The 13,041-nt window shown below is 32.9% G+C and overlaps 1 protein-coding gene across 1 annotated transcript in view; it reads left to right on the top strand.

Annotated features, from left to right (window-relative positions):
- LOC143083511 (uncharacterized) overlaps nucleotides 1–13,041 on the top strand; it is a 43,787-nt gene that overhangs the window by 12,632 nt on the left and 18,114 nt on the right. The window contains exons 6-9 of the mRNA XM_076259768.1: nucleotides 830–973; nucleotides 2,467–2,559; nucleotides 3,324–3,435; nucleotides 5,626–5,687. Of these exons, the coding sequence (XP_076115883.1) occupies nucleotides 830–973; nucleotides 2,467–2,559; nucleotides 3,324–3,435; nucleotides 5,626–5,687 (411 nt within the window). The remainder of the gene's footprint in view (nucleotides 1–829; nucleotides 974–2,466; nucleotides 2,560–3,323; nucleotides 3,436–5,625; nucleotides 5,688–13,041) is intronic.

Raw genomic sequence — 13,041 nt, 5'->3', positions numbered from 1 at the left:
CATTACTTTTTGGTATTCCGGCTACATTTGTTTCATCTGTTTAAGTGAAAATAACATTAACAGTTCCTTTTTTATAGCCCCAGACGAACAAGGAAATAGAAAGTTTGTAAATAATTCCGTTCTAATTACTTCTTACTACATACCGAGAAAAAAATATTGTTGAATATCAAACTCTTGAAACACTCTAAATTAAAACAAGAATGTGTCCATAGTACACGGATGCCCCACTCGCACTATCATTTTACATGTTCACTGGACCGTGAAATTGGGGTCAATACTTTAAAATTGGCATTAAAATTAGAAAGATCATATCATAGTTAACATGTGTACTAAGTTTCAAGTTGATTGGACTTCAACTTCATCAAAAACTACCTTGACCAAACACTTTAACCTGAGCTTCACACTATCTTTTGTTTTTGTTCAGTGGACCATGAAATTGGGGACAATACTTTAATTTGACATTAAAATTAGAAAGATCATATCATAGGGAACATGTGTACTAAGTTTCAAGTTGATTGGACTTCAACTTCATCAAAAACTACCTCGACCAAAAACTTTAACCTGAAGCGGGACGAACGAACGGACGAACGAAGGACGAACGGACGAACGGAGGCACAGACCAGAAAAACATAATGCCCCTCTACTATCGTAGGTAGGGCATAAAAATATCTCGGCTTTACAGAGTCAGGAGATAGTTTATCCTTTATTTTTCCTTTATAAATGACAACTATGACTTGAGCAATGTTAATATCAAGATTTCCAAGAATAACTGTTTCCTTTGAAATAATGACAAGAAAATGTATTCCTTAAATTTTACTTGCTTTTTCAGAATGTAACAGTGGTTATTATGGTCGGAATTGTGGAGAATTCTGTGGCGGATGTATATCTAATGTATGTGATACATTTGATGGGTTATGTACAAATACCACTGGATGTGAAGCTGGTTATCTGTACGAGGAATACTGCAACAAAGGTGCGTAGAGTTTAATGTATAAGGTTACTTGTCTTTTCTATTATTTTTCCTTTAATGTCAGTCATTGTTTTTGTATAAGGTTGTTTATGTAGTTATTTGCAAACATTTTTTGAGCAAATATTCATCTGTTTATGTGGCTGTTTCAGAAATCGTCTGTCATTTTCTTTTTTAAAAGGGTTGACAGAAGCTGCTGATATATGAATTTCACAAAAATATACACATTAAATGATATTTTTGAAAAAAACATCGTTTTTGCTTCAAATGTCCTTAAAGGAGTAGGTCCGGTATGGGCTAATTTTGCCTCACATTTCAAGTTCATCTGATAAAAGAAAACTCAAGTGTCTACTTCAGTCGATTCAATTAGTTTATGTGAAAGATTAAAGACGCCCAAATTCAAGCTAAAATAGGAAAAATCTACCAAATACGCCATATTATGTCACTTTCCAGATGGTTTTTGACAAAAATGAAAATGGCCGCATTCGTGTTGACTCTCAAACTTTTTATGTTATGTGCTTTTATTTAATAAAACTTACCTTTAAATATTAAAAATACAAATGTGGTTACTTGAATTTCAGACGGAAACCGTCTAAAATTTATCTTCAGTATGTACAAAGGTGAAATTAAAAAAAAATCAAAAATTTTGAGAAATTTGATATCTAAAATATAGCGTGAAAAGGCTGACACGGACTTTTACCTTACATTGCATTGGTATTATTTGTGTCTTAAATCAAAAGAAATACAATCTGCTAAAATTTTGCTAAATGACCTTTTATGAGTTGTTAAATTTTGGATGAACAAATAAATGGGTGTTATGGGGCAAAATATTATACCTTGTTTTGTATGGAAAAACAGAAAGGAGTTCGAACAGTTGACACAAATGCCAAAATCTCACCTAAGTACATCCTTAAATGCTACAATTGCGAAGATTTCAGTATTTAGTATGACTCAATGATGCAAGTACCCAATATATGTACATTTAATTGTAAAAAAACCAGCCCATATTTATGAAACAGAAGCATTCTACTTTCAAATAAATAGTTTAAAGTTTACATTATAACAATCTTGTAAAACTGCGATATGTTTGGGCCAAAAAGGGGTGTCACTTGACCTACTCCTTTTAAAATCGACACCGGACAGAATATTAATATTAACAGTCTTTAATAAAATAAGTTTTACATCAAAGACACTTCTTGTTAACAAATGTTATCATCGAAACAGAAAAGCTGTTCCAAAGTAATCTAACACATAGATCACTATTACATTGTAACAGCATGCATATAAGTTTTTGATTTCTATTTAATTTTGCCGTTTGCTTATGGACTTTTTGTTTTGAATTTTCCTCGGACATGTCGGAGTAAGTTGTTTTGTTATTTACTTTTGACTTTTGACTAAATCAAAATAAAACGTTATTTCACGGTGTTCTTGAAATATTGTATTCGTATAATTGAGTTGACTTCTTTCTTCGTTGATATTTTTTTTTGTTATTTAACTAGCCTGTGAAGGTGGATATTTCGGTGACAACTGCACGTTGAAATGTAATTGTTTGACTGGAACTTGCAACAGCTTAACAGGAAAGTGTTCTGAAGGTAGACAAATAAATTTTCATAAGGTTGACAATCAAACCAAAGTGATATATATATGTTTTGGGTTGTTGCGTTTGATTTGTTATTTAAAACAGACAATTTGTAGGTTACTTACTCATGGAAATAATAACAGAAATCTGAAAAATTCTGGATATTTCAAAAGAACACATAAACCACAAACACCTCATTAGTTCGAGAAAAAATTCCAAACATAGACAGAACATACAAATATATTGTCCAGATAGCCTGAGATGGAGCCTTCAGTAAAGTTGGCAACCGTAATAACGTAGTACTACTTAGCATGTTTACAACCAACTATAAGAAATCTGATACTTGTTCATAAGTACCAAAAACAGTCCCCTTTTCGATTTTTAAAAAAGAAAGGTTAATCTAAATAGTTTTTGCATCACTACATCTTCCTATATTTATTAACAAAAACAAAATGCATATGCACAATAGTCTCCATTTAGATGTGTTATCTTAAAGACTTTCTCGAAGTGCATATACCTTTTTGAATACCTGGTTGCTGTGAAATCTATTATTCGTTATCCCCTCCCTTAAGTTCGTTTAACAATAAGCAGTAACATTGATTTGGAACGTGACTGTTTAAGGGTATTTTAAACATAGTTGACAATCAAACTAAAGTAACTTTTACAATTTGTGAATTTCTTAGTTTTTGAAGGGATAGAGAGAGAGAGTCTTTTTAAATTATTTTGTGGAGATGCCTTGATCTTATTGGACTTACACTATATGTGTTTTTGTTAAAGATGGAACTACATCACGACATAAAGAAACGTCTAACGCGGCTGCTATAGGCGGAGGTGTTGCAGCTTTCATAATTGTTGTGCTTATAATAGTGGCGGCTGTTATCGTTTACAAGTAAGTTTAAATCTTTATTAAATATACAAAATCTGAACCCTAAACAAAATTCAAAACGGAAAGTCACTTTTCAAATGACAAAATCAAAAGCTCAAACAAATCAAAAGAATGGAAAATAATTGGCATTTAGTTTCCTGGCCTGGTACAGGCATTTCCGTATGTCATAGTCGATGAATGAAAACTGTTTTGTATAGCTGCATGTAGATAAACCTCTCACATTTAACTCAGTCACAAAACATAAATTATATTGCCAACAATGGGTGAGGTGAATAAAACGATCAAACAAACAGTAAGTTAATTTTGCAGCAAAATGCAAAAATATCGTTCATATATAACTATAAATCACCCAACAAATGTATCGCCACAATATTTACACAGGGGCCATAAGCACATACGTATCCAATAACACTACTTTACATGTGTGATAGTTTACTTATTGTGTATACTATGTCTACTGTTATTAACCAACTTGTGGAAACTCGTTTAATACAACAAACAAGATAAGAGCAGGAGACATATATGTATGGCCAATTTAAAAATTGTTTGTCTGAATACCTTTGTATTACGTAAGGAATATCAGGATTTTTTTCATATTTCTATGTATGCATGTATTTTATCTAATTATGATAACAAAGCATCTAAATGAGGTACCACACGTTCACAAATGTAATAAACATAAATAACACAGTAAATGACAAACGCGTCGAAATCATGCTAAATATTATATCTTTGCAACAAGTCAGCAAGAAGATGGAAGCAACACTTATTTTAATAAAAACAATCAGTGTAATCACTTTAGTTTTATATCAGTCATTTATGTTACGTGTATTGGTATTATAGATTAATGCATTTTTTAGTGTTACTATCAGCGCAGAAATAATAGGAACATTTAAAATCGTCCAATTCGGACGCCATCACGAGTTGGTTGATCGTTATGGAATAATCGTTTCACAGATGATATCAGCAGGTTCTTATGACTACAATCCCCTTCGCTTTCATGAATGTGACCTCTCGTATCTTTCGTCCCTCTTTTGATGTAGGTGACACTCAGTTATTTATTAACCATTTTCCATGTTTGACACTACTACAATGTTTGTTATGAAAACAAGATAAATCTGCATTTGCAATCTTCTTTTTATATTATTACCTTATTATGTGCATTATAATATAAATTGATTTCTGCGATAATTATTTGACAAACTGTGTATCTTCTGAATATTGTTGTCTAAAGTTACAAAGTGTATATGTATAACCCCTAAAAAGAGAATTCATTATCATGAATTCAACGGATATTCATTGGAAACTTTTCTTTTGGTGAGCTGAAATTGTCACATATCATTGAACGGGTCGAGTTATAAAATCAAATGTTATTTCATTATCTCGCAAGACTCGACTCTCTTTCGTTTGCGAAATTCGTATATGCCTCATACAAGAAAGTACAACGTTTCTATGCTAATAGGTTTCTCTTTGTTTTAATTAAAAATGTCTTTTGGCCGTATTTGGCACAACTTTTTGGAATTTTGGATCCTCAATGCTCTTCAACTTTGTACATGTTTGGCTTTATCAATATTTCGATTTGAGCGTCACTGATGAGTCTTATGTAGACGAAACGCGCGTCTGGCGTACTAAATTATAATCCTGGTACTTTCCCTTTACAGAATCCTTATCCTGATTTCTTTTAAATAATAATTGTACCAACATCTGCTACTGTTAAGAGGTGTCGGCTAACGTGTAAGGTTAAGACATTAATTAAACATGTCCAATTAAAATAAATTATTATCGTTTGTATTATTCGCACAAAACGAATTGGCACCTAGAACTGTCAACTAATTCATGAAAATGCTGGAAAAAAAATCGTACAATGTGAAAATATACTACTGTATACTAACATGACTAGTGTAACCTTAAATTCATGCTATACTGGCTTGCTCTTCAAACCAGTAATTGATATTGACCTTTAATTATTTTTATGAGAACTGGTGTATAGAAGGAGAATATGCCAGACGTAATATATTATGAACATTGTTTCTTTTTAAAAAACTCTATATAGGAAATGAGATGTAGTGAAATTACCAATGAAATGTTTATTCAACACAATTCAAATATAACGGTTTTGTCAATTATGGGTCAACATATAATCTATTTTTATTTAAAACATCTAATATATCACTGTGCTCTCTTACTTTGCAGCCGCAGATTAATATCATCACAAGATGGGGTTCAGACAACGTCAAGCCATACGACTACTTACGGTGAGGAAAATATTTTCGTTGTTTTTTTTTATATATTTTTAAAAGACAAAATAACGTTACTTTCACCCTAGTTATACTTATACTAAACATTAAATGAGGCCTCCATTACATGCTGCATACATTAATATCACGATTTTTCTTTTATTTAGAACTAATATATCTGTTTGCTTTCAAAACATCACCGGGTTTTAATCAGCAACAAAATGTACTACTATTAAATGTCTTTGTTTGGTTGATTTTGTTTTATGTAGTCACAATTACGGTGGGGATCACGTCTAACCTCTTATCAAATTTGCCAGAATTTGTCAGGAAAACTGTTCTGGGACAGTATGCAGAACTGTCATCCTGACACCTTTTAGACAGTTCTAGCTAGAACAGTTCTAAACTAGAATTGGAATCGTCAGTTCTACCTATAACTGATTTAGACACTTCTACCAAGAACTGATCTTGACAAGTCAAACCTTGAATAGTTTAAAACAGTTCTACGTCTAAAACAGTTCTATGGCTAGAAAAAAGTAAAATAACAAAAATACTGAACTTAGGGGAAAATTTTAAACGGAAAGTCCCTAATTAAATGGCAAAATCAAAGAATAGAAAATCTAACGAATGAACAACAGCTGTCATTGACTTGGTACAAGCATGGTGGATTGAACCTGGTTTTATTGCGCTAAACCTCTCTCTCTTTTGACATTCGCATCGAATTCCTTTATTTTGACAATGATGCGTAAACAAAAGAAACGCAATCGTTAAAATAGTCAAAATATAATAACAGCAGTCATCACTAGTAACCCGAATTTAACTTGATCGGACAAAAACGTGTTAACGCTATTTAAATGAGATTGATCGTTATTTGATAAAGATTGACAAAAATTAAAAATTATATTTAATTCATTTCAATTCATATCAATTCATTTTAACGCCAGTCAAATAGATTTCTCTGCAGTCGATCAATTGAAATCACGTTAGTGGTTAGTTGCGTCAAACTAATAGGCCACGCCCCTGTTAAGCTATTTCAAACATGCATTAATTCGTTTTAAACATGGATGAGACCCGGGCTTTTTACAGGTAAATCACTCAAGCAAAACGACCTCGATGTATCTATCGTTTGGGCAGAATCAATTTGCGCCAATTGCAGTTTTTTGTTTCAAACTTTAAATGCGTACAGTCTTAGTAAAGTCGCATGTTTCGCAATTTAATCAAGCGAATTAATAATAGGGCGCCCGAATAATACACGTGACATGTTCATATATAAGGAATTAAAATAAAAACATTAAAATATATATGCACACGTGGTTTAAAAATGCAAAACTTGTGAATCTGTTGAAAATAAAATAGTTAGATATATAACATGATTTTGATTTGCTCAAATGCACTAGATCTTTTTCGCATATATACATGCGTTTCAAAAATTGCCAAGTTCTATGAAAACTCGTGGCATGTAAGTTACGTGTGGTCCTTTACAACTATTTACAAAACTTTATGTATTCCTGTATATTTACCGTTTCTCTTTTTTCTGTTTTACTATAATAATTCTTTATTCCGTAAGAAAATATACAGCTCATAGGATCAAATACATACACAAATTATACAGTTTACTATATTGTACTCATATGTAAATGTAGACACGGAAAACTACACAGAAATTATTTATTGTGTACATAATTTAAATCGATGTATTTCATATTTTCGGTATTGACTGTAAAAAGTGCTTGAGTGCAGTATGAGTGAAATACAGAATTAACTCTACCTTTTTTATATTTCTTTATTTGAGAGGTAAGCTGCTGGCCAAGTTTCACTTATTCTGTCGCAAATCGTTTACTTCAATAACCAATCAATTGTATTCTGAAAGAAGTTGATTTGTTCTCTGTACGAATACATGAAATATTTCTCACTGAACGTTATGTTTGCAATCGATGATCAAATACAAATCTACAGTATTTATATGAAAGAGACTTAATAATATATTTTTTTTTATTATTATTCTACATATATTTGAAGGATCGAAATAATCAGTTCTACAAATGGATGTTATTTAAAGACTTGAAATTTTACAATTATCAAGTGCATCCATGAAATTTTTATCGACGCACCAACCTTTTCCCTTTCATCGTGCATAGCTCATTTTCCGATTCACGTAAGGTTTCTAACGATCTTCTTACTTGTTCATTGCATTCTAAAATCAAAATCCTACACAAATTGCAAAAAATTTTATTCTCCGGCTAGACTGCGTAAAAGATAAATATTGCTTTGTTTGTGTATACACAATGTTTTGAAGGCCGATATCCAGTTTGGCTAAAAAAGGATAAATTTGCGCCACAAGTTAATTACGCGAATTCTTTTTTTTTTTTTTTATCACTTTATCATAAAAACTGCAACATTCATTTGCGCCAATAAAACACTCATTTAATTGTGCAAATATTATAGACTTGTTTTCGAATGTTTCTTCTTAGAGCACTGAGGAGGTCCTTTTCGGTATTTACATGTAGGTTCAGAATTCGCAAACTGAAAGGGCCTCCTTAGTGCACTTAGACTGACAAAAAAGTGCACTAGGGACCTGGTGGAAAGATAGAATTGACACAAAAAACATGGCATACGGAAGGAGAAGTACATAATTTCGAATTTTAGTAATTATAAAGTTATTTAACAGTTGAAGTAAGTATTATAATGTTACATGTACGTGTAAATATGTTAATAGTTTGGGCAATAGTTTCGAGGTAAATATGACACAATTAATAAAATTGAGAATGGAAATGGGGAATGTGTCAAGTTCCATTTATTGGCGCAATTAATATTATAAAACAGAAGAGATGACCGCTATTCAAACGTTTACAATATGACAAATTACACCTAACCGTTTTCACAAATCAGTAATTTTTTCGCCCGGGGATATACACCTGCCAGTAGTCTACCTTCAGTAACTTTACAATACCCAGCCGTGTCATTTCCGTATATTGTACATGTAGATATCACGTGTTATACATGTATATACACCAGAAATACCCATTCAAGTGATTTTTAATTTCAGAAGAGCTCCATATCGGGTACATCATGTACATAAACATAAAATTACAATAATATGTATCTTTTTTTTTTGCTTCAATTACTTTTTTGTATGTTATTGACTTATTCGTAAATCGAAAAAAAACGCACAAATCTGAAATGAATCGTAAGCATGGCATTGAACATGTTGAATGATTTCTCTAACTCAAAACTAGTTATACATGTACATGTAGATGCCTCTGAAATTATATTTTTCTCGTTGGGTTGCTTGTCCATTAATTGACGTTTACGCTATATTCTTATGTTCGGTATTTGTGAAAACCGCTCATCTATCAATTTTACAAGAAATATAATACTTGTAAGTCATGAACATTGAAGTTTAACTTGCTATCATTTTTTCGTATACGCACAAACATAAAATAAAATGAAACACCTTAAGCTGGGGTCACACATTCACGATTTTTACTACCGTCCTCGACAGGACCATTCCCGATTAAAATTTATCAAAAGTCTGATCAAGATCCTGTAAATCGTGGATGGAAATTCAAACTTAAATCAAAATTTGTAAAAAAAATAATTTGATCGCGACAACAATCAGATAGTGTTCAGGAAGCGACGATATTCAACCGTTTCTAAGCGAATTAGTACCGACAATCCCGTTCTGAATCTGCTTCTAACCCGATTTGTATTTTTCGCCAGGTAAAATTCGACCGAGTATGTCACGACTTCGTCCCGACTCTACCGAACGTAATCCGACAGAGATCAGACAGTGACCAGACAGTGAACCGACGCTGACGGAAGATATCCGTTAGAAAACTCTCGGCATATTCGGGATGATCAGGTACTGACGGAACGTAATCCTATCACGGTCCGCTCTATCGCATTGCAAACGGCTTTGTCTGGTCTCAGTCGTATTGTATTCTGTAATTATCGGGACTCTGACGTGTATGGAAAGCCATACGGGACCCCCGACTCCGTGCAAGTTTTACAGTGTAATAATACAGTACTTGTACGGCCGTGTAAGATAACCGAATCCCGTGAATGTTTTTGCCGACTCCGCGAAAGTTTTGGACCGACTCCGTGAAAGTTGTTGACCGATTCCGCGAATGTTTTATACCGACTCCGTGAAAGTTATGAACCGATTCCGTGAAAGTTGTTGACCGACTTTGCGTTTTGGAACGACTCCGTGAAGTTGTTGACCGATTCCGCGAATGTTTTATACCGACTCCGTGAAAGTTATGAACCGATTCCGTGAAAGTTGTTGACCGACTTTGCGTTTTGGAACGACTCCGTGAAGTTGTTGACCGATTCCGTGAAAGTTCTTGACAGACTTCGCGAAAAATGTGAACTGACTTATTGAAATATTTTGTAAACTCCTTTTCGTTATAATGTCTGAATGGATTTTTAACATTTAATTCATTCAAGTACGTAACATGCCAAAATTGAACATTGCAAGAATGCAGCCGGCTCTGGTTATTTTATAAACTACATTAGTTATCTAAATAGTTCTTCTTGAAATGATAAAAAAAAATTTAAATGAAGTGTACATGAGTGTTTGGATTAGAGTCTTCATACTTGTTTTCTTTAACTTTTTCGACTTTTTTTCTCTCTATCCCTTTCTATTCTTCATGATTTACCATCCCATTATTCGTTTTATTTTCTAGCACTCCACTATTCTCATTTCTTTTGTATCTGGCGCCAATTATTCTCATTTCTATATTATTTGCATATTATTCTCTATTTTGTAAACCGTATCCACACCCTCATACGGATATTATTGATATCATATTTTAAATTGTGATATGGGGAAAAAATATAATGCCTCAAAATGCTTGAATGGCTCGTCCTGTTAATATAATTCACGTGTAGATATCAACTTAATGAATTGTGATGTGGGAACAAACTTAAATATCATATGTTCCCTCAGCAATCACATGAATACAAATGACCAATTACATGTTAGATGTTTCCAAGACAACATCTATAATGTCATATGCATGGGACAGTTTCAAGAGTATGAATTTGTCTATCAATAACTACTAAGTTAAACAAAGTAGTATATTTGGCGAGTATAAAGATGTCTATGGAATTTTCTGTTATTAGATTTATGGAAGATGTGGTATGAGTGCCAATGAGACAACTCTCCATAGAAGTCACAATTTATAAAAGTAAACCATTATAGGTCAAGGTACGGTCTTCAACACGGAGCATTGGCTCACACCGAACAGCAAGCTATAAAGGGCCCCAAAAAATTACTAGTGTAAAACCATTCAAACGAGAAAACCAACGGTCTAATCTATATAAAAAAAACGAGAAACGAGAAACACTTATGAACCATATCAACAAACGACAACAACTGAACATCAGATTCCTGACTAAGGACAGGTACAAAAAATTGCAGCGGGATTAAATGTTTTAATGGTACCAAACCTTCTCCCTTATCTGAAACAATAGTGTAACATCACAACATAGAAAGACACACTATAAAATATCAATTGGAATGGCTTAACTCAATCAAAAAACGTAGTAACACAATGAACATACACTGAACGAATAAATTTGATCTATGATACAATGTAAATACAAAGTTGATAAAAATATTAATATTAATAAAGTCAAAGAAACTAAACAGACTCAAAGATCAGTAATACAAGATAAAACAAAATAAGAGATTTTTGTCATGAAGTCTATTCTCATCTAAAAGGTTGGAGAGTATATATCTATCCTTTGTTTGATATGCCCATAGATCAAGGTGAGCGACACCGCTATGCCAAAATTCGATATTGACAAAAAGAATAACAACAGTATTTAGACACTACATAAAAGCACAAAGACATATAAATTCACCTCATGAAGTAGGGGATGTTCCCAGGTGCTCCTGGTGGGTAACAAGAATCTGGTCAACACGTGAAGCGTCCGGTGCTACTTTTCGCTCATTGTCAGGGTTTATTCGCTCTCTTTTTGTCGAGCCTTCGACTTTAGTCGAAAAAGCGAGACATAGCGATCCTACATTCCGTCGGCGTCGGCGTCGTCGGCGGCGTCCACAAATATTCACTCTGTGGTTAAAGTTTTTGAAATTTTAATAACTTTCTTAAACTATCCTTGAATTGTACGAAACTTGGACAGAAGCTTGTTTATGTTCATAAGATAGTATCCAGAAGTAAATTTTGTAAAAAAAAAATTCCATTTTTTCCGTATTTTACTTATAAATGGACTTAGTTTTTTTTCTGCCAGGAAACATTACATTCACTCTGTGGTTAAAGTTTTAAAAATTTTAATAACTTTCTTAAACTATCCTGGAAATGTACAAAACTTGGTCAGAAGCTTGTTTATGATCAGGAGATAGTATCCAGAAGTAAATTTTGTAAAAATAAAATTCCATTTTTCCCGTATTTTACTTATAAATGGACTTAGTTTTTCTTCCAGTTAACATTACATACAGTCTGCAGTTAAAGTATTTAAAACATTTTTAAGATTCTTAAACTAGCCTGGATTTTTACCAAACTTGGACAGAAGCTTCTGACAATCAAAAGATAGTATCGAGAGGAATAATTATATTGATTTTTTTCATCATTTTTGATGAGTGTGTGATTAACAGCAAAAGTAGGCGAGACACTGGGTTTTGCGGAACCCTTACACATTTTTTTACTGTACGAGCGATATATGTATACCGCGAACAACAATGTGAACCTTTTTTGGGAGTGAGATCAGGATAAAGTTCGAATATCACGGCCCAGGCCGCGTGTAAATTTCCAACAAATCTATGGCTTCCATGAATTATTTCTTAAATAAAAAACGTCGTATCAACTATCGGAAGCCCTCTCGACCAATCATATTAACGTATTTCCTAATGTGCAAATCATATAAGAATTATTACTGGTCTTTTCCCCCTTCCTAAGACAGTTTTACGCTTGACGAAAGCAAGCTGGATAACGGCTCCTCACACTCGAATCAAGCTTAAGCAAGTCAAGTTTATAAATATAAGCCCATACCGCATAGTCAGCTATAAAAGGCCCCAAAAATGACAAATGTAAAACAATTCAAAAGAGAAAACTAACGGTAGGCTAATTTATGTACAAAATAATTTACGAAAATTAAATATGTAACACAGCAACAAATGACAACCACTGAAGAACAGGCTCCCGACTTGGGACATGCAGGCACATACAGAATGTATATGTTCCATCTTCAGACATAAATTCATTTACTCTGTAACCTTTTTTAACATGTTTTTTTTAAATAATTGAGTTTTTATAAACAAATCTAGCGGAAATTGTCATAACTCATACTTATGTTATATTTCCTATTTTATAACACTTATGTAGCAATGTTACATAATGTTTTCTTATTTACT

This window comes from Mytilus galloprovincialis, chromosome 1 (genome assembly GCF_965363235.1).
Source record: "Mytilus galloprovincialis chromosome 1, xbMytGall1.hap1.1, whole genome shotgun sequence".
Taxonomy (NCBI): domain Eukaryota; kingdom Metazoa; phylum Mollusca; class Bivalvia; order Mytilida; family Mytilidae; genus Mytilus; species Mytilus galloprovincialis.
Note: the sequence above shows the minus strand (reverse complement) of the source record. Positions and strands in the feature narration are given on the sequence as shown.